The 23,177-nt window shown below is 36.9% G+C and overlaps 1 protein-coding gene across 1 annotated transcript in view; it reads right to left on the bottom strand.

Moving 5' to 3' along the window:
- LOC110217399 (transmembrane protease serine 11C-like) overlaps positions 1–23,177 on the bottom strand; it is a 109,825-nt gene that overhangs the window by 19,177 nt on the left and 67,471 nt on the right. Inside the window, exons 7-9 of the mRNA XM_020999792.2 lie at positions 14,106–14,277; positions 10,290–10,549; positions 887–1,029 (exon numbers count right to left, since the gene is read on the bottom strand). Of these exons, the coding sequence (XP_020855451.2) occupies positions 887–1,029; positions 10,290–10,549; positions 14,106–14,277 (575 nt within the window). The remainder of the gene's footprint in view (positions 1–886; positions 1,030–10,289; positions 10,550–14,105; positions 14,278–23,177) is intronic.

Below are 23,177 nucleotides of genomic sequence, written 5' to 3'. Positions count from 1 at the left end.
CTTCTCTGTATGATGTCTTTTTCTCAGAATTAACTTTGTATTTATTTTGTATGTATACACACATATACATACATACATATATATATATATATATATATATATATATATATATATATGTTGTCTCCCAAGATTATTCAAGGGATTATTTTACTTTTGTTTTTGTATTTCACTATCTTTCAGTTCTGTGCACATAGAAGGTGCTTGGTATGAATGCCTATTGATTAATTGATGGCTGCAGCATACCTTGTACACTCTTTTTCAGGGCCTTTGTTTCAATTTCCTTTCACTTAAAAGTTGTCTTTCTGCTTCTGAATCTCATAAAGTTAGCTTGCCATAAAACTTCATTAAGGCCTCAAACCCTTGACTAAAAGCCCTCTCTCATTTTGTTGGGAAGGTGACCCCAAATTCTAAAGATTTCTCCAGCCAAGGACAAATTTTGAAAGACTTTGAGTATAGGTTTTCTGCCAACAAAAATCAATTTTTGCATACCTAGCTTAACTTTTGCACTGCTAGTACAGATAGCCTAGATTAAAAATAAAATCAAGCATCTTGCATGAACCCTCAAAATATAATGTGTATTGAGTTTCATCCTGGCCAATGCTATTATGGACCCCAATTTGTCTTGGGGGTGGTGGTGTAGCTGAACATAACTGGTATTGATATCAATATAACAATAATTATTATGGTTAATGTTGATTGTGGTTTGATTAGTTCAATGTTAAATATTGCTTAAATTTTTCAAATTTTTAAAATAGCTAGACAGTTTAATTTGACATGGAAAAACTATAAATATGATAATACAAGTAGGGTTTTCATGAAGTAGTATTTTACCATAAGCAAAATATTAATATTCCTACCACCCAATTTTACTGGTACATTTACCTACCTGGCATGCATCTATTTTTCCTTTCAAGAACCCAGCACACAGCATTCCATTTGTTACGGCACCATCATATACCTCTTTTTTATTGCACGTAACATTATCTATAATTTTCATTATTCCTTTTTGGAGAACATCAGGACTTGTTCCTAAAGGGAAAAAATGACATATGTTTTGTTCAAGTAAATTCCAACCTCTTGTGATACGATCATGGTGCTTGTTCACTTCAATATACTTATGGACATATTTACATTCTATAGACTCTTACATATTTTAATACTTTTTTTGTTTTACTTTTTAGTGATGAAGAAAGTCTTGCTTATGAATAAATTGAGGCAATGATGAGAAACAAGCAATGTCTAAAATGTTATGCTGTTTTTATTTCTTAAAGTTTTGGTACTTTGCTTATATTTTATTTACTTATTGTATTTTTATGTCTCATTAATACTTCTCCAATGTATTAACCATCTGTGATTTCATCAATGTGAGTACTCCCTCCAGTGACACAGATAGCAATCATTCTTTTACTTTGTAAATGGTATTTAAAAGTTACCATAGCTGAACAATTCATCCAGTCAGGACAGGGTGATGAGCCACTTTGAAGTTAGATGTGCAGTTCCTTACATAACAGACATGCAGTCCATCACTTGGTCTGCATTCAAAACTTTTCCAAATTGGTGTCATATAGTAGGTACTTAATCAATACTTGTTGGTCTATTCATTGGTTGGTAGTACATATCAGAACTTATGTTCCACTGGCATAGCCTTTGAGAACCCAGAGTTAACTCCATCTCACAATGAGGTATAGAAATTGGTCTTTTCTGGAGGGCCTTAAAAATACAGATACATTCATAAAATAAAATCCAAGGTCTCCAAAATATGTTTAATGACTGAATTTTGACGTGTCTGATAATGTGAATGCAATGTTGTGAATGTAATTCTGTGTCCTGACATTGATTATAGGTTTATTCTTCCTTTCTACAATGAAGAATTCATGAAAACAGCTATTTTAATCTTCAAAGTAATCAGAGGACTGGGGTGCATTTACAAATTGTGGGCAATTACCTCTCTGCATAAAGAATACATCTCTATAAGGAATTAAAGGTGATAATTTACCTTAGATTGTTTGCTATATAACTAGAATGTTACTTTGATAAAGGGGGCAGGGCAGTGCTCTATTTGTGTTGATGTGTTGTAATGTAGTAGATTTTAATTTCAAACCAATTCAGTTAAATTCAACCTTCAATACATACTCACACTGCCCTGAGTGTTAAGGAGAGATTTAAAGGTTTAGCTAAGTCCCAATACCTGTACTCATAAATGGAGATAAGATGCATACAAAGATGGGTATAACATATAATGGTATTTTATTAGGTAGAAAACAAATACATGAGCAGCGAGCGGTGGATAACCAAGGGTTAAATAGGAATAGAGGGGAAGATAGTGACTTATTGGAGGATTCAGGATAATTTCTTGAAGGAGATGGATTATGAAGGAGAGTTAAAAATTGATCAAAGGAAGAGGAGTAGGGAGAACATTTGAGGCACACACAGCTATGTGAGCAAAAGGCATAAAAGTGGAGTACAGGGTTAAGGGAAAAAAATTTAGTTTGGCTAAGGAGTAGGATACTTGGAAGGAAGTAATATGAGATAAGGCTGAAAAATTAGGGTGGTTCCAGATTGTGGGAGCCTTAATGCCAGCCAGGGAAAGTGGCTTAAACTTTACTCAGGAGAAAATATGTGGTGTGAGGATTTTGGTGGGGAGAAGTGACATGACCAGAGCTCTGCATTCTTGAACACTTGGCTGGATCTGATTTTCCTTCTAAAATGGAAACCCATCCATGGCTTCTCATCTTGTTTCGTTTTTGTCTGTGCCTTTTCATAAATTCTCCACAGAGAATGTCTTCTGATTCTTTTTCATGGGAACCAGTAGAGCTGCCTAGCTCAATTCAATGGAATAAGCACTTTCTGAGAGCTTCCCATGTGTCAGGCTCTGTGCTAGGTACTGGATACAAAAAGGGAAAAGTGAAACATGCCCTTACCTCAGGAACTTTATGTTCTACTGGAATGGGAGAGGAGCATCAAGAGCGCTGATAAGGATACGCAAGGCGTGTGAAATAAACGTGAAGTAATTTGAGGAGTGGGTAACCTTCTGGATTGGGGAAATCGGGGAAGGCTTCTTGTAAGGAGTGGCGTCTGAGTAGTGCATTTGAGGAAACTAGGGATTATAAAGTATGTTGAGAAGAGAATGAATTCCAGGAATAGCTGACAGTTTATGTAAAAATGCAGAGGTGAGAGGTGAAATACCGTGTATAGGTAATAGCCGATATGGCTGAAACTTAAGAACATGTGACTCTGTGAGGGGATAGTGACGCAAGATCAGCATGGAAAAATAGGTTGTAGCTGTAGTGTGCGTTTTCTTACTCACTTCACTCTGCGATCAGCCTAGTTCCTTTTAGCAGCATGTCCTTGATACTATCTTCTATAGCTTTGGCACACAAGGTTAACCGTGGGTTCTAGCCCATTTGTGCTCATTGTAGTCTTTCTCTTGCCTTTTGGGCCATTTGAAATTTTGAACCTTCTAAGACCATGATGTTTTATGAATTTCAGGAATATGGCATCATTGGGAGAACATTGGTCTTTAAAAGGTGGACTTTTGCAGCAGGGAATAGATTGGGATCATTGAAAGCACTGACTCATTTTATAAATGTGATTCAGTGCACTCTCTTCCTCCTATTAAATTTTGGACCCAGCTATTGTCCACTTATAGCATCTGTTCAGGATGCATGGATGGACCATCTCAGTAAGCTTTCTATTTAAGTGTAGCCATAATCTGAGTCATAGATATTTTTCATCCATTTGATTTCAAGTAAGAGGCAGTGTGTTTTAGTAAATGAAGAATTATCCTTGAAGTCAGGAAGATGCCGCTTCGAGTCCTTCCTCTGACATACACTGGCTGTTTGATCTTGGGCAAGCCACTTTACTGCTCAGTGCTCAAGGCAACCCTCTAAGATTATAAGGTGCAGAGAAGGTGCTGACTCACATTGGTAGAGGGAATTTCCTCACCCAAGTTTTCCATAAACCAATGAAATCACAGGCCTGGTCCTTATCCTTGGTTTCAAGGAATGCAAGCTTCTTGATTGTTTCACATTTGTGTTCCCAGGACTTAAGACAGTTTCTGGCACATAATAGGCATTTTAATTCCCCCCCCCCTTTTTTTTTTGGCTAGGCAATGGGGTTAAGTGACTTGTCCAGGGTCACATAGGTAGTAAGTGTTATGTGTCTGACACCAGATTTGAACTTAGGTCCTCCTGAATCCAGGGCCGGTTCTCTATCCACTGCGTCACCTAGCTGACCCTATAGTAGGCATTTTAATGAATGTTTGATGATTGTTTAATTTCTGTCTGGATTTTTAGACTGATCTCTTTTGAATGCCTGGATTTCACTGAGAAGGCTCTGGAGTGTTCAATCAGCACAATGTTATCTATAAACAAATATCTGGTTGACTTTGCCATCTGTGGGCAATACCTTTTTTATTTGGGACTTTTCACAGTCATCCTTTTATTACAATGGTAAATGCCTGTCTCTCTCCTTTTACTTGGTACTTACTGATACTCAGAGGAATACTGAACAATGTTATTTCTGTTTGTGTCTATCAAGTCACCTTATATTATTCTTAATGTATAAGAATAGTCTTGATGGTGGAGAGTTTTTAAGAATATGTTTGTTCTGTTGGGGCAAATTCTTTGGGCTAATTAACATGGCAAGATTTGGTATCTTTTGCAGCTCTCAATTGTGCAACAATGAAAATGTAATCCACTATAGAAAATTATATACATATACCAGTTTCTCAAAGATTTTATAGAGATGAAAAATGGACATATCTGGCTTTCAATTCAATAGTTCGATAAATGTTTTAAAGCACATACTATGGCTAACACATTGTGCTAATTGCTGAGAATACAAAGATAGGGATAAAAACAATATCTGCCCCCAAAGGACTTATAATCAACTAACTTTTCCTTCAAAGTTCACTAATAATTGCTCTTAAAATATTTACCTATTTATTAGTTTAAAAAATCTTTTTATCGATACCTTTTGTTTTTATATCATCTTTTCTCAATATACCCATTCTACTGCCCTACACACTCAGACATTTCTTGTGACAAAGACCAATGAACTCTGAATTCTTAAGTTTGGTGACTTTTCTCATCCCTTTTTTTCCTTGACCTGTCTAGCATTTACTACTTCGGACCACCTTCTCTTCTTGTATTACCATCTTTTTTTTTAGCTTCTGTGATACAGCTATCTCCTAGTTCTCTAATACTTACTGCTGTTTCTTGGTCACTTTCAATGGTTCATCATTGTCTTTCCATCCCCCACATACAGTGACCTCCAAGGCTCTATCCTTGGCCTTCTCTCTATATTTTTTCCTTTGGTATTTCATGTGATTTCAAAGGTTTAATTGACATCTTTGATATGTTCTTTTTATCTATCTTTTACCTAATAATACTAATGATTACCATTTATGTTGCACTTTGCTTTCAAAGTACTTTACAAATATTATCTAATTATGTTTATCCTCACAACAATCACAGGAGCAGGAGATATTATTAGCTCCATTTTGTAGTTGAGGAAACCGAGTCAGACAGAGGTTAAGTGATTTGCCTAAGGTCACAAGTGTTTGAGGCTGGATTTGAACTCAGGTCTCTTATTCTCTCTATCTCTCTCTTTCTCTGTCTGTCTGTTTCTCTTTTTCCATTTTCTCTTAGCTTGCTGGATGTCTCGACATTGATGTCCTACTAGAATGCCAAATTCAACCTGTCCAAAAGCCAAAGTCAACATCTTCTGCCATAAAACCTGCCCTACTTCCCAAACTCCTTGTTTCTGTTGATGTTGCCATTACCTTCAAAATCTCCAAGGCCTGAAACCTTATAGTCAGCTTTGACCCTTCTCTCTTTTTATGCCCCCATTCAATCGTCAAGCCATGTTGATTCTACCTCTATATCTTTCACATCTGTTCCCTTCTTTTCATTCCCACTGCCACAAAGCTAGATAATTTCCTCTGGCTTGGACTATTGTAATAACCTTCCAAATGGACTTCCTGCTTTAGGCTTCTCCATTCCCTAGTCTATCCTTCATATAGCTGCCTTTCCTAAGGCACAAAATTGTTTATATTTAGTGGTTCTCAGTTGCCCAAAGTATAAAACCCAAACTACCTAATCTGACACTTAACTCTCTTCACACTGGGGATCCAACCTTCCTTTCCAGCAGTATTTCAATTTGCTCTTTTTCATGCTTTTATGTTCCAGCTAAGCCAAATTACTGATTGTTCTCTGATCTTCACTTGCTATCTCCTATCTACATACATTAGATCATAAAACAAAACAAGATGTTTTACTGATGCCTTTTGTTTTGATATTAGTGATTTCTGTATAAATAGGCCAGCAAAAAGGTTCTCTTCCCCCAGCATTGGCCCTTCCTTTTGGTGAAAGAAAAACAAGCAAACAAAAGCAGGCAATATAGTATTGATATCTGAACATGTATGCAATAATCTGCCATAGCATTCTCATTCCAGTCACTTGTATAGGTCATGTACATTACCCATGCCTGGAGGGCCACATCTCTGCCTGTCGAAATCCTTTTTCACTCACAGTCACTCATCTTACTTCAAACCTTTGTCATCTCAGCTATTCCAATAGCCACCTAATTGATCTCCCTGCCTTCAGTTTTTTTTTCCTCTCTTCAATCCATTCTTCACAGTGCTACCAAATTGATATTCCTGAAGCACTAATTTGACCATGTCATTTCCTTATTCAAGAAGCTCCCTATGACATTGAAGATAAAAGACAAACTTCTCTATTTTACTTTCAAAACTCTTTACCATCGGGCTCCATCCTACCTTTCCATAATTATTGCACATTACTTTCATGTGTTCTGTTTCCAGTTAACTGGCTTACTTGTTCCCTGCACAGGATGTTTCATCTCCTTTCACCGTGACTTTGCAAAGGCTGTCCCTTATGCCTGGAATGCACTCACTCTGCATGTTTGCCTTATAGAAGAATTAGCTTCCTTCAAAATTCAGGTTGCTGCCACCTTTTATACTGGAACTATGCCAATTTCCCATTTGTTAGTACTCTACCCATGTAAACTACACTGCATTAATTCTGTGTTTTATTTTTAATTATCTGTGTCCTTTTTTTTTTACTCAATAGAATATAGGCTCTGTGAGGTCAGATAGTGTTTTAATTTTGTTTTTTGTACTCCTAGTACCTACTGTAGAACTGGACACATACTAAATGCTTGCTCGTTCAACATTTATTCATCCAACAAAATGTTTTTAAGCATCAACTATATGCTAGGTACCAAACTAGTTACTGTAGACCCAAGGACAAAAACCAAACAGTCTTTCCTTAAGGAGCTTGTATTTTATCTGGAGAAATGTACACACACTTGTAAGTGACTCTAACATATACATATACAGGAAATACAAAGGGATTTTACTGGAGGAGGCACTAGCCATGGGGTCTTCAGGGCAAGTCTCCAGAAGGAAGAGGTGGCACTTAAGCTGAGCCTTGCAGGAGGCAGGGATTCCAAGAGCAGAATTTTTCTATGAAATCTTCTCTGATCCCTGCAGCAGAAAGTTTTCTTTGCCTCCCCATTTTTTCTAGAACATTTTTGGGGTTCTTCTCCCCCCCCAATCTCACTCTACTTATACTATACTTATTTTTGCATAAACCATATACTCCTCTCCTATTCTGTAGTGTATTGTAAACTTCTTGAGGGCAGGAACTGTGCCATTTTTTTCCATCTTTGTATCACCAGTGACTAACAAAGTGCCTTGCATGTGGATAGTATTTTGATAATTTTTGTTGAGTTAAAAACATTGGGGGAGAGGTCTTGATTTCTGATATGATCAGTGTGGGAGAATTCCTAGGGTGGCAGTTTCTTCTATTGATGCAGGTCAACAACCCCTTTATAGCCTAGATTTAGAGCTGGAAGAAACTTTAGAGGCTAAAAATTTCAAGCTTCTCATTTTACAGATAAGGAAACTGAAGTACAGATCAGTTAAGTGGCTTGTCTAGAATCAAACAGTCAGTAAGTGCATGAGGCAAGATTTGAACTCAGGTCTTCCTGACTCTAAGTCCCAGTGCCTTAATCTTAGAAAGTTGCCTAGGGCACAGAGCAGTTAAGTGACTGCCTAGAATCGCATAGCTGGTAAATGTCGAAGGCAAGATTTGAACCTTGGTTTTCCTGACTCCAAGTCCAATGTATAAATCTTAAAGAGAGTCCTAGGCCACCAAGTGACTTGCCTGAGGATAAAGGTCATCCTGACCTCCAAATAATTGAATTAAACAGTCAGTTTTATGTGTGTGTGTGTGTGTGTATGTGTACACATGTGAGCACACGTGCACACACACACACGTGTGATGTTTAATGTTCCTCATGTCCAACATATCCCAACTATCTTTTTGAAGAAAGTCTTCATAAAATATAGGTGTTAGTTTTCTAAACAATCTACAAATCTTCGGCTTTTTTTCATTTCTTAATCCTAAATCATATTTTCCAACATATTTTTTGAGAGACTATTCTTTGCCTTCTTTCACATTGAAGTGATAAAGTTTCAGTATATATGTTCGTTTGATTTAGAGGGTTTTCTCAAGTCTTGCTTTGACAAGAGAAAGTCTTGTCTTCATGGACTTTCTCTATTTCATTTTCTATAACATATTTGGGGACATATGCTTTAACTATCTTCATGTGTTCTGTTTGGAATATGAGTAAATATCCAAGAAATTATTTTTGCTTATTGCTTTTTGGGTTGTTTCATGATTCCCAAATTTGGTCCCCTTTAGCTGGCCTTCTGGTTATGAGTCTCTCTGTATTTAGCTTTGCTAGTCTTGCCTTTATATCTCAAACTAGTCACTAGCACCACACTCAAAGACTTTCTAGCTTAGCAGTACACATAACCCTGTCAGAGTTTATGCTCTATTGGCATAGCCTTTGAGAATCTGTTGTCATTCATACACACTCCGTGATTCACTGGAGTAGAAATTTTGTAGAGAAGATTTATGTGTAAGGAAGTTGATTATGACAGTAATATGATGGATGGATTAGAAGGGCAAGAATGTGGAAAGACTTGCTAAGAATCTGACAATAATTCAGGTGCCAAGTAATAAGGATCTATACTAGGGTGCTGGTGCTAAGAGGAGAGAAAAGAGGATAGATACCAGAAATTTTCCAGAGGTATAATCAGTAGGACTTGGTAACTGATCTGATATGAAGAGTAAGGGAGAATGAGAGCCAAGAGGCCTGGAATCTAGGCCTGACTCCAGCAATATTTCTGTCAATGACACTACTGTTTGTCTAGTATTCTAGGCCTCTTGCTCCCCACCCAGTGCTCTTTCTACTATGCCAGGAGTCCTTTTTCTGTTAGTTCCTTGTATTAGAGCTTTTGAGTAAGGATAGAACATTTAAAGGCTAGCTTCACATGTATGCATTATGTGGTAATCCAAGTATCCTATAATTTGAGAGATACTGTCCAAAGGGAACCTTCCTGAAAAATAGCTTTCCTGCTGGGCATGCTGCCTACCCTTTGACTCATTCTTTTAGGTGAGGCATTATCAGGAGTCTTCTTTCTACATGTGATTCCAGGGAGGGGTAATATTGTAAAAGACACTACTATTTTATCAGGAAGCAGTTGACTAAATATTAGCCACAAAACAACCAGGGGTTTATTTTGATGGGGAGAGGAGCCATAGTTTGGATAGTAGTTGCTGTAGATAAGTTGAAACAGTGGAGGCCTATGGACAGTTATAGGGCAGCATAAGGAAACTTGGCCCTTGGGGTCTATGAAAATAAGAAAAAGATACAGGAAGAGGGCAGTTTACTAAACACTAACTTTCTTATTTCAAAGCCTTTTCCTCAGGGCCTACAAAAACAATTTATTTGTCATAGAGACCTAGTTAAAATTTTGTAAAGTCAACCTAGTTGTCTTTAAAATCTGTTAAGATTTGAATTAATGGACTCGTAATGGACAGTTGGATGCATTTTTTTTTAAGTGTATAGAAGCCTAGAGATGGAGGCAAAGTATAAAGAGAAAAGGGTAAGCTAACTGGGTAAAGTGCAGGGAAAGTCTCAGAGGTTCAAACAGACCTTGGCAAACACCTGGCAGCACATAAAAACAGTTTTTTTTGGCTCTGTCTAAGGCATGGACAAGATTTATAGAGGGTATGAAATGTGGAAGTGTTGCAATCACCTTCAGTTCAGGGAACACCCATGTTGATGGAATCACATCTATCAAAACCAATGAAATCTGTTCAATAAATGTGTAAGGTGGTATCACTTGTAAACATCATCTAAAAATCTTGTTCATAGCTACTATGAAATAGAAAGAACACTAAAGAACTTACCATCAGTTTTTCTTGATCCCCATCCTGTGACTACCACATCAGAATCTGGAGGGAAGTTATAATTCGCTTCTGGAAGACAAACCTTTCGAATATTGCTTGTATATAGTACTGGTTTAGACAAATTTACAACAGCAATGTCATGGTTATGAGCTGGATATCGATACTTTTCATGAACAATAATGTTTTTCACTCTTCGCCTCATTTCTGAACCACTTAAAAGGAGTCCAAAGGTCACACTCCATTCTTGAGGGTCTTTGGCACTAAAAGAACAATAAAAAATACCAAAAAGATGGACTATTTAAAAAAGTTAAAAACCCAGAAGTATAAGGAGCTTTTCTTATAAACTATATTGAATAGTTTCTAGTTTTAGATAAATTCAAAGACCCTAGTTACTGTGGTAAGAACTTACTGGGTGGCGCAGTGAATAGAATGCCAACCCTGGAGTCAGGAAGACTCATCTTCCTGAGTTTAAATCTGGCCTCAGATATTTACTAGCTGTGTGTCTTGGGCAAGTTACTTAACCCTGTTTACCTCAGTTCCTTAAAATGAGCTGGAGAAGGAAAGGGCAAGCCACTCCAGTGCCCTGAAAATCCCAAATGGGACCATGGAGAGTTGGACACAGTTGAAATGACCAAATAACAAGAACAACAACAAAACTTTGTTTTATATAAATAAAACCAATATGGCTAAAATTAGAAGGGAAACAAATACTGAATTTCTCTCATCAGGGTCTTTGATTCAAATTTATGAGTAAGAATCATCCCCCAAACTGATAAATGGTCAAAGGATATGAAGAGGCAGTTTTCTAAAGAAATAATCTAAACTATCAATAACTACAATAAATGCCACCAATCACAAATAATTAGAAAAATACAAATTAAATAAATTCTGAGGTTCCACCTCATGCTCATCAGATTGGCGAAGTAAATAAAAAAAGAAAATGACAAATGTTGGAAGGGCTATGGGAAAATAGGCATATTAATGCACTTGGTTGGTGGATTGGTGAATTGGTTCAGTAATTCTGGAAAGCAGTTTGAGACTATGCCCAGAGAAAGGGCCAGCCCAGCCATGTTTCAGTCTCTAGATTTTACAGCTATGCTGCCTTCTCTCTCTGCCTCTGTGGCCCCTTTTCCCATTGGTGAATTCTTCCTGGACTTTCCCTTTAAAGGAAGGGCCCAGGCCAGCCATGTTTCATTCTCGATACTTTGCCATCATACTGCCATGAGGGCATATTTTCCTTTCCTGCTTTTAGCTCACTTTTATGTGTTTTCTTCCCTCATTAGGATATAAGTTCCTTGAGGGATATAACTGTCTTTCTTTTCATTTTTATTTGTATCTCCAGAATTAGCATGATGTCTGGCATAAAGTAAGCATTTAATATATGCTTATTGACTTGACTCTTTGACTCAGTGATGTCACTATTGGGTCTATACGCCAAAGAGATTAAAGAGAGAAGAAAAGCAACTCTTTTGCATTGGTAAAGAACTGGAAAGTAAAGGGGATACTCATCAATTGGAGAATGACATATTATATGACTAAATAGAATAATATTATGCTATAAAAATGATAAAAAGAAGGGTTTCAGAGAAACCTGAGAATTCTTATATAGACTAATTTAGAGTGAAGTGAGCAAAACTAGGATAACAATTTATAAAAGCATTATCAAGACAAAAACTTTTGAAAGACTTAAAAACTCTCTTCAACAAAATAACCAGCCATGATTCCAGAGAATCAATGATGTACCATGCTGCTCACCTCCTGACAGTGAGGTGAAGGACTTAAGTTGAAGATTTATAGTATATATTTTTGGACATGGTCAATATTGAAATTTGTTTTGCTTGACTATGTGTATTTGTTACAAGGTTTTTGTTTTTATTTATATTATTTTTCAGTAGGGAGAGTGAGGCATGAGGGAGATAAAATAGATTATTAACTGAAAAAAGATAAATTTATAATTTGCCTTAAAAATAAGCTATCTTGACAGTTAAAACTCTTAAATTCCTCTAATGATTATAGGTGGTGCGAAATAAACAATTTTGCATAGAATATAGTAAGAAAGAGAATGACTGTACAATGTACTTGAGAGAATACTGGACTTGATCTCAAGTCCTAGTTCTCTTACTTAGTAGCCCAGTGATCTTGGGCAAGTCACTTATTCTCTTGGATTCCTCATATAAAAATGACATGGTTGGATTAAAGGATGTTGTAGGGTCTGTTTTAGCTCTACCATTCTATAATTCTAATTTCTAAGAAGACTTTTCATTTAACTTATTATTAAAATCTCAAAGCTATCAAAAAAAGCATCATAGAACCACTAAATACAAACATATTCTTAACAGAATAGGAAAAAATAAATTCTTTTAAAAGTTTAAAAAGTGAAACTACAGCACACCTTCTTACCCTATTTTGTAAATATAATTACTCAACTCTTGAGCAAATAAGCTATATGTATGCAAATTCAGTGTGGAATTGTGGAAAGAGATACTGAATTTCAAGTTGCAGTCAGGGTAGTGTAGTCCTGTAGTTGGAGTCTAGAGAGCTGGGTTTGAATCCAGGTTTGGCCACTTACTAACTGTGTGATTTTAGTTAAATTACTACCTCTCTGAGCCCTAGTTTACTCAACTGTAAAATGAGGGGGCTGGGGTAGATGACTTTTGAGTTCTCTTCCACTTTTAAATTCTTTCTATAAAACCAAATAACCTATAAACCACAAAAGAAACTGAAGGTATATATAATACAGTTCAGTTTGGTCTTTTTCACATCTCCTTCAAAAGTGAACCAGACCTTTCCCCATTTTCTTTCAGAAGTAATTACATGTTGATCTTCTGATGCTACTTTAGGTAAGTTGCAAGACCTGCTTCAGCTGTTAGGCATCACCAGTTGCCTATTGTATGACTAGTTAGATGTCTTACAGGCATCTCACACTTAACATCCAGGAGAGAACATTAACATTCTCCCCAAATCACTCCCTTTTCCCAATTTTCCTTTTTTTCTGTTGAGGGCACTACCATCCTTCTGGTCTCCCAGGCTCATTATCTTGGATTCATCTTTGATTCTTCCCTTTCCCTCACTTGCATCTGTCTAATCAGTTGCCAGATCTTCTTAATTCTACCTCCTCAGTATCTTTTTGAATCTATTTCTTTTTCTCTACTCATAGCTGCTACCTTAGGTCAGGACCTTATTACCCCTTTCCTGAATTGTTACAGTAATAGGTCACCCAGCCTTGAGCTTCCCCCCTCCTCCAAGTGATCCTCCATACAGAGATCAAGTTGACATTCCTAAAGCACATCTTATCATGCCAGTCCCCTGAACAACAAGCACCAATACCTCTCTACTATAACTAAAATAAAATACAAACTCCTCTGTTTGGCAGTTTGGCTCTAATCCACCTTTCACGGCTTACTACACATTCTTCTTCTTTAGTGAATCCACATTTCAACCAAATTGATCTAGTTGTTATTTTCCATACTTGATATTCCATTTCCTGTCTCTCTATCTTTGAATACAGGCTGTTCTCCATGCCTGGAAAGGACTTCCTCTTCGTGTCTGCCCTATAGAATCCCTAGCTTCCTTTTAAGTTAAGCTTAAGTGCTACTTCCAACATGAAACCTATTCTGATCCCCTCCCTACCTCCAGGAGCTAGTGTCCTCTCTTCTGGAAATCATGCTCAAGGTACTTAGAAGTTGCTTAGTGAATACTTATATAATGAATGAATAGACATATGAAAACTAGACCTATTTGTAGTGTAATAGTGTACTAGAACTTATGTACCATGGCTTGTGTGCCTTGAATGGTTTTAGAGCAGCTCATACTTACTTTACAAAGCAGTGTGCAGCAGTGAGAAGCCAGTTGTTACTAATTAGAGTGGCCCCGCATCTGTGAATATTATTCTGTTGCAGGCTGGCTTGCCAGGGCCATTCCCCTTCCACACTATTCATGCCTCCAGCTATTTTGTTGCCAGGGGACGTTTTTGTTCGTCTTCCACAACCTGTTAAAATGAGGTTAATAAGCTTGTTTACGTTTGAAGACAGAAGCATATTTCTCCCAGTAGATAAAATTTATTGACATTTGCTGGTGTTATACTAAACCATTTGTAATGAAATCTGTCCCTTAGCTGATGAAACATCAGTCTTGCAGAGGTTAGGCTATGCTTATTTCAGTCTTGAGATTTTCCAATAACTGAAATCCATTAATTTAAAAAAAAGAACAATATTTGTTTTTATTTAGTCTTTGTAATATAGCTTCACAATAAGCCAGCTTAAGGGGTGGATAAGAAATGGAGACATAATCAGAAATAATTTCACATAAATGAAATTTGACTTCTATGGATTCTCTTTGCTTATATGAGCCATAAGAAAAATGATTAAGAATGCATCAAGGTGCCTAGATACTCATATTATGGTATAGAACGAGGAAAAATTGTATCAACTGTAAAAGATATAACTATGAAAATGCTTTAAAAAAACCCCCATTTTCAAAATTGAATTTATATTTGCATCAGGGCTTGGTTGGCCTATTTAGGTCCCAAGAGCCATTGATTTCAAGTTTGGCAGCATTAAGCCCCCTCTATAGTAATGGGAAAGACTTAATATAGCTCACTTTTTCTTTTAATCTACTTTATTATCTCTACATATGACTTCATCTTACCTGTGGATACTACTGTTAATCAGCTGTCATTGGTGATGGTCATCAGTAGTGTTAAAAATGATTTCTCTTGGTAATCTGTGTCTTGGAGATTCAGAGCTCTACCCTGCCAGCCTTCTGTCCAAAGTTGTTCAGAAGGACATCTCTGATAATGAGACTGCATCGAATCTTTTTATCTTGGTCAAACTCCAACCCAGGCCTGAATTGGTTTTATTCTACTCAGGTTTGGGTGGAGATAGACTTTCAAGACTAGGGGTGATATTTCCTTTGATGGCAGGTGATATTGGCCCTGTGGACTGAGTGATCCAAAGAACCCACCTACCTCTTAGTATGTCTACCAATCATGATTGATTGGCACCCCTTGGGAACACCTCTTTGAAGGGCATATAAAGTAGTACCCCAAAATCCCAAACTGAACCAGTTCTGAACTGGCTTCCTTAGGGGGTCCCAGTTTTGGACTTAAACTCTCATACAATGTATGTCTAGCCACCTTGAGAAATTAAACCATGGACATGTGTACCCCAATTTCATTTGTCTCTTTCTTAGAGCAGACTCTGTTTCAAATTGGGGCTTGGGGTTTTACAGTAGCATGAGAAAGCCAGGTAGCCATCAGGTAACTAGGTGGTATAGAAGATAGAGTGCTAGATTTGGATACAAGAAAACCTAGTTTGAATTCTGAATCAGATAATTATTATCTGTGTGACTGTGGGCAAGTTACTTATCTTCCTTCAGCCTCAGTTTCTTTATCTGTAAAATGGGGATAATGAGAGAACCATCCTCAGAGGGTTATCATGAGGATCAAAGGAGATTATTTAATACACTCTATCAATACCAGCTATTATCAATAGTAATTGTATTTATAGTACAATGTATGAGCTGTCTCCAGATAATAGAATCAGGGACTACCAGTTTTAAATGTAAATAAGGGATATAAATCAGATCTAAAATCAAAGCTTAGAAAATGGCATTTGTGTCACTTTCTAGGGATGTGGTTTTGGGCTAACCTTAAGGAACGAAACTCTTGAGGTAAACTTAGATGATGGCTTGTTTTGTGGAGCAATATTTTAACCATGTATAACTGAATACTCTTCTAATGCATCCATGGGCATGTTTCTTTAGGTTGGGCTAGGCAAGAGTAATAGGCTAGAGAATATAACATATTTCTTCAAGATTTTTATCCAGCCCTCTTGTTCTACTACACTGTAGTTAGATTTCTATCGTGCCCCTTTTGATTACTTTTGATTAAATTATAGTGTAACTCACGTCTGAGGTAGGGAAGATGTCTTGTATGTTGCAGTTCTATAACTGAAGCCTAGTGTTAGTTGCTATTTGTGAGGGATAAGGTTCTTTCCTTTGACTCAATGACTAGAATGCCTTTCTCCCCACTTCCACTCCTTTATCATTGATGCTTACAAAAACTAATACCAAATGCAGAGCTTTAATGATGGTTCCTCCCTATCTCCTCCCTTCTTTGTTTGGACAGCCCCTAAAGGAAGTTGGCTTTTGCTCAACTTTTTGTAGAGGGAGTACAAAAACAAAGGTGGCTCTCTGTTAGAAGGAACATCCTCAGGCAACTCCACTTCCTGGTTTCTAGCCTTGCTCAAGAGCTCTGAGCTGATTAATTTCTATGCCTCAGCCTTGAACAGCATTCTTCTTTTACTCATCTCTGTTCAGTCTATTAATCTCACTGTCACTGTCAATGCATCTATCCTGAACCTTCCTTTATCACGTTTATTTCTTGAAGTGGATTGCTATCAGTAACTGAGTAGAGATGAATTCTTGCAAATGGCCTTAGCATATTTTCTAAGTCTCCTTTGCTTTAAATGCTTCAGAGGCATGTTTACTTGTCACAACATCATCCTTTGAAAGGACATATGTAAGGAAGTGGAACTAAGACTGTGTATTACAGGCAACTGAATTTAATTCTCTTTAACTCTCCTTCAAGCAATTTTAAAATAATGCCTCAAATAAAAGTTTAGAGTGGCAGAGCCAACAAAAAGTCACAGTGAGTCATTTTTCTGGCCTAAGGAAACCTGGGAGGTTGGCAGAAGTTGGAGACACCCAGGTGGAAGCCTGTGACCCCACACATGGAGGCAGAAATAGCAGAAGCAACAGCAGCAATCAGCTTTGGAAATTCTCAGCCCAGAGACAGACAGGGGGTCAGACAACTAGTCAAAAAGAGATTATAGGGGACTTTTTGTTGGCACTTATTGTCAATTCCATTGCCCATACACAGTTCTGGGTCATAGTTTCTGGGTGAGAGGAATGCTAGGGACCAGTCACAAGGGAGCAGGGGCCCTGGTCACAGTTTTTTTTTATTTTTTTTTTTAATTTTTAGGCAATTGGGGTTAAATGACTTGCCCAGGGTCACACAGCTAGTAAGTGTCAAGTGTTTGGTCTGAGGCCAGATTTGAACTCAGGTCCTCCTGACTTCAGGGCCAGTGCTCTATCCACTGTGCCATGTAGCTGCCCCAAATAATTAAAAATTTTTTTTTCCTGGTCACAGTTCTAAGGCAAAGAGAGTGCTAGTGCTTGTGGCTTTCCTGGTTAAAGACCAATGTACAGATCAGGAGAGCAGTAACTATACCTCTGCCAGGATCACAACACCTTGGAAGCACCATAAACTTGCAGATCCTCAGAACTAGCTTTGAAAACAGCAGCATGAAAAAGCCTGAAATTTGAGGTGAGCAGAGCCCAAATTTAACATAAAGTTCAAAATCAAAACATAGGCTGGGAAAATAAGCAACCAACAACAAAAAAGAATTTGACCCAAAAAAGCTACTACAATGGCAGAGAAGATCAAGACATGAACACAGAAGGCAACTATGTGAAAACAGCTGCAAGCAAAGCCTCAAAGAAAAATTTTAATTGGACACAAGCCCAACAAGAATTCTTGGAAGAATTAAAGAAAGATATGTGTGGCAGAAGAAAAATTGGGAAAAGAAATGAGAGTGATGCAGGAAAATTATGAAAAGAGAATTAACAGCTTGATAAAAGAGGCACAAAAATACTGAATAAAATAACACCTTAAAAAACAGAATTGGCCTAATGGTAAAAGAAGCACAAAAATTAACTGAAGAAAAGAACTCCTTAAAAAACAGAATTGGCCAAATGGAAAAAGAGGTACAAAAGCTTACCGAAGAAAAGAATTCCTTAAAAAACTAGAAGTGGACAAGTTGGAAGCTAATGACTTCATGAGACACCAAGAAACAATAAAAAAGTTAAAAAAATGAAAAATAGAAGTGAATGTAAAATATCTCACCAGAAAAACAATTGACTTGGAAAACAGATAAAGTATAGATTGTTTAAGAATTATTGGACTACATGACAGCCATGATCAAAGAAAGAGCCTAGGCATCATATCTGAAGAAATAATGAAGGAAAACTACCCCAATATCTTAAATCCAGAGGAAAAAAACAATCCCCCATTCATTTCTTGAAAGAGATCCCAAAATTAAAACTCCCAAGAATGTTATAGCCAAACTTCAGAGCTCCCAGGTCAAAGAGAAAATACTTCAAACAGTCTTAAAGAAGCAATTAAACTATTGTGGAGCCACAATCAGGATCATACAAGATTTAGTGTCTTCCATGTTAAAGAAGTGAAGGACTTGGCATATGATATTCCAGAAGGCAAAAGAGCTACAATAACAATCAAGAAAAACCTGTACAGCAAAACTGAATATAACCCTTTGAAGGGAAAATGGATATTTAATGAAATAGAGGACTTTCAAGCATTCTTGATGAAAAGATCAGAGCTAAACAGAAAATTTGACATTCAAACAGCAGACCCAAGAGAAGAATAAAAAGATGAACATGAAAGGGTAATCATAAGGATCTCAATGAAGTTAAAATTATTTATATTTATATTCCATTATGGGAAAATGATACATGTAGCTCCCAAGAACATTATTAGGTCAGTTAAGGGAGTTTATATATAGAGAGGGCCTGGATGTGAGTTGATTATGTTAAAATGATCTCCTCCCTCTCCCCCCCAAGAAAGAAAAATGAAGTAGTGAGAAAGGATGATTGACTGGGAGAAGGGGGAAGGGAGATGTAGGTTGGAGAAAATTTTTTCTTATAAAAAAAGGCATGCAAGGAATAGTTTCTATAGTGGAGAGGACAATGGAGGGGGTGGAGGGGAATTCCTCTCATCTGAATTGGTTCAAAGAAGGAAGACTATGTATACACACTCAGTTGTTTATAGAAATGTAACTTATCCAGGGAGGGGAAGGGGATAAGAGAAAGAGAGGGGATAATAAAAGGGAGGATAGACTAAAGAAGGCAGTAATTAGAAGCAAAATAGACTTCTGAGGAGGGACAGGATAAAAAGAGAGAGAAGGACAAACAGAAGAAAACAGGATGGAGGGAAATAAACAGTAATCATAACTGTGAATGTGAATGGGATGAGCTCATCTATAAAACAAGCAGACAGAAGAATGGATTAGAAGCCAGAATCCAACAATATGTTGTTTATAAGAGACAGACTTGGAAGAGAAAGACATACACACAGAGTTAAAATAAAAGGCTTGAGCAGAATCTAATATGCTTCAGCTGAACTAAAAAAAAAAAGAGCCAGGGGTAGCAATCATGATCTTAGACAAAGCAAAAGTGAAAATAGACTTAATTGAAAGAGATAAGCAGGGAAACTACATTTTGCTAAAAGGTACCATAGACAATGAAGTAATAGCAAAATTTTTTTGCTGCAAGATTCTCTGATAAAGGTCTTATTTCTCAAATATATACTAAGTATAAAACTGAGTCTAATTTATAAAAATAAGAGCCATTTGTCAATTCATAAATGGTCAAAGACATAAACAGACAATTTTCAGAAGAAGAAAGCAAACCCATCTATAATCATATGAAAAAGTACTCTAAATAATTATTTATTAGAGAAAAGCTAATTAAAATAACTCTGAGGTATCACCTCATACTTATCAGAAGCAACAAATGTTGGAGGGCATGAGGGAAAAATAGGTACACTAATGAACTGGTGATGAAATAGTGAACTGGTCCAACCATTGTGGAGAACGATTTGGAAGTAGGCCTAAAAGGCTAGAAAACTGTGCATACCCTTTGACCCAGTGATACCACTGCTAGATCTGGATCCCAAAGAGATCAAAGAGAAAAAAGGATCTATATGTACAAAAATATTTATAGTAGCTCTTTTTGTGGTGGCAAAGAATTGGAAACTGAGGGGATGTCCATCAATTGGGGAGTGGCTGAACAAGATGTAGTATATAATTGTGATGGAATACTATTGTGATGTGAGAAATAACAAGGCTGGTGGTTTCAGAAAAATATGGTAAGGCCTGTGTGAGCTGATTCAGCAAAGTGAAGTGAGAAGAATTGGGGTATCATTATACACAGTAGCAATAATGTTGTAATGATAATCAACAGTGAAAGACTTGGCTACTCTGATCAATACAATGACCCAAGACAATTCCAAAGGACTCATGATGTAAAAATGCTATACTATATACCTCCAGAGAAAGAGAATCGATAAACTCGAAGTATAAATTGAAGCATGATTTTCTCACTTTTTAATTTTTCATGCTTTTTAAAAAATCTGGCTAATATGGAAATGTGTTTTGCATGATTTCACATGTATAATTGCCTTCTCATTGGGTGGAGGAGGATGTGGGAGGGAGGGAGAGAATTTGAAATTCAAAATTTAAAAAGAATGTTAAAATATAATAATAAATTAAAAAATACTTGAAGATATAATTCAGGAGTTGAAATAAGCCCTAAGTACACTTATCATTTATATTTTTACAAGGATAATAAAAATCACAGGTACTACAAATTAAAAAAAAAGATACATATATATATGTATGTGTGTGTATACATACATACATATATGCACACATATATGATGAAGCCTTGGCATACTATGAAGGTGAGTGGAAAGTGTGTTTCTATGGAAGTTCTGAGTTGCTCTCTCTCTCTCTCTCTCTCTCTCTCTCTCTCTCTCTCTCTCTGTCTCTCTTTCTCTGTCTCTCTCTCTCTCTCTCTCTCTCTCTCCCTCTTTCTCTGTAGAGATATAGAAATAGAAATACATATATTTTCCTTTTCCCATTTAGCCTTTTATTTTTACTTTCTGATTCATTCACAGCCTTATATCCTATTCTTATTCTACCTTCAGATAGCTTTATTAGAAAACTAAAGGCATCATAGTATACTTGATCGAGATCTGCAAATGCAGCCACAGGAAGACCTATGCCAAATCTGGCAATAGACACCTATTGCTTTGGGCAAACCATTTAACCTCTCTGTGCTTAGTTTCTTCATCTATAAAATGAGGGATGTCAACTTAATGATCATTAAGGTTTGTTCTAACCAAGAATCTATGATTCTCTGAAGTTTTTCCTATCATACCTAAATTTTCCTCTTTGCAATTTCTACACATTACTCCTGGTCTTGTTCTTGTGAATCAAACAGAACAAGACTGATCTTTTCTCCAGATAGCTCTTCGAATCCTTGAACCCAAGTACTGTGTTCTGATTCTCCTACTGACATTACTTTGCAATTCTATAAGTTAAATATCCCCAGTTCTTTCTGCTGATTCACTTATGACATGAACTTAAGGCCCTTCACTATTATTGCCCTCATTTGGAATCTCTCCAGCTTATAGATATCATTGTCCTTCCTAAACTGTGAGGCCCAGAACTGAGCACAGTTCTCTAGATATTATCTGACCAGGCTAGAATACAATATCTCTCTTAATACCACCTAAGCTCAGACTTACTCTTTTTGGCTGCTACATAACACTTCTGACTCATATTGAATGTGTAGGCTCCTAAAACTCCCAAGTCTTTTTTTTTTTTTTCAGAAAAGCAAAAACCCTATTTAATCATGTTTTTCTCAGCTTATATTTGTGAAGTTTTTTTTTTGACCCAGGTATAAAGGTTTACATTAAATCCCATAGAATTTAATTGATTACATTAAGCTCTGCTCTCTGGCTTGTCAAGATCTTTTTGGACCCTGACTATGTTATCCAGTGTGTTAGCTACCCATCTCAGCTTTGTGCCATCTGCAAATTTGATGAGCATACCATTTATGCCATTGTCCAAATTACTGATAAAAAATATTAAAAGTCCAGGACCAAGTGTAGATTCCTAGGATACTCCATTGGAGACCTGTTACAAAGTTGGCATTCAACTATTAATAACTACTCTGTAAGTTTAATCATCAAACCAGTTCCAAATCCATCTATTTCTATTACTTTCTAGTCCATATCCTTTTATCTTTTGCACAAGAATATTTTGAGATACCTCATGAAATGCTAAGATCTAGGTAACCTATAAATTATAGCATTCCCCTGATCTTCCAAATTAGTAATCCTATCAAAAAATAGAAATAAGTTTATTCTGTCATGACATGTACTTGTGAAAGCCATGCTCACTCAAATCCCTGCTTCCTTTTCTAGAAGTTTGTTAATTATCTTTTTAATGTCCTAGAATCTTTGTAGGCATTGAAGCCAAGCTCATCAATCTACAGTTGAAAGAGTCTATTTTCTTCCTTTTTTTTTTTTTTTTAACAAATCAGGTTTCCCACCTTCCTTTCTCTATTCTTGGAATACCTCTGCCTTTGTCCACAATCTTCAGATATACCTGACAGGGCTCAGCAACCCTTGCTGCGCCCCAGTTCTTCCAGTGCCTAAAGAAGCATCCTCTCTGGCTCCTGGATTGGAGGATGCTTTAATGGTTACTGAAGGGCAGATTGAGCTGGTGGGTCTGTGTCCCCTGACTTTGAAGGTTGACTACATTTATCTAACAGCATTGTCTAGTCAATCTTCTAAGGACTAAGGACTCTTGGACTTGTGGTAGCCTACTCCTCCAGAGGTGGGAGCCCTGTGAAAAAGATTTCCCTGGAGTAGACAGCTGGGGAAAGAGCAAGGATGTTATTTTGGCACTTAGCTAGATATCTGCGTGTGTGCGCTTACTTTCTTGCTTCTCAAAGCACTCTAAACATTTAGGAGAAGCTAAGAATGATGTGTTGATACCTTATTACCATCTCATCTCCCAAAACCACTCCACCTAGTTTTCCATTCTCAAATGCCATCTGTGTGTAGGATTTCTCAGCCTAAAATTGTCCAAATGCAAAAATGCTCTGCTTTTAGATAGTTCTACACTAAAGATAGGATAATAGTCAACTTCTTGTACTGACTTAAAAACAAGTCTATCAAGACAACACCTACATGACATGACACTTGACTCTCAGACTTTGAGAGTCTCCTTTGAGTCT

Source organism: Phascolarctos cinereus, unplaced genomic scaffold (genome assembly GCF_003287225.1).
Source record: "Phascolarctos cinereus isolate Bilbo 61053 unplaced genomic scaffold, phaCin_HiC Scaffold_9;HRSCAF=440, whole genome shotgun sequence".
NCBI classification, from domain to species: Eukaryota; Metazoa; Chordata; class Mammalia; order Diprotodontia; family Phascolarctidae; genus Phascolarctos; species Phascolarctos cinereus.
The sequence above is the reverse complement of the archived record's forward strand: the minus strand, read 5'-3'. Positions and strand labels throughout refer to the sequence as shown.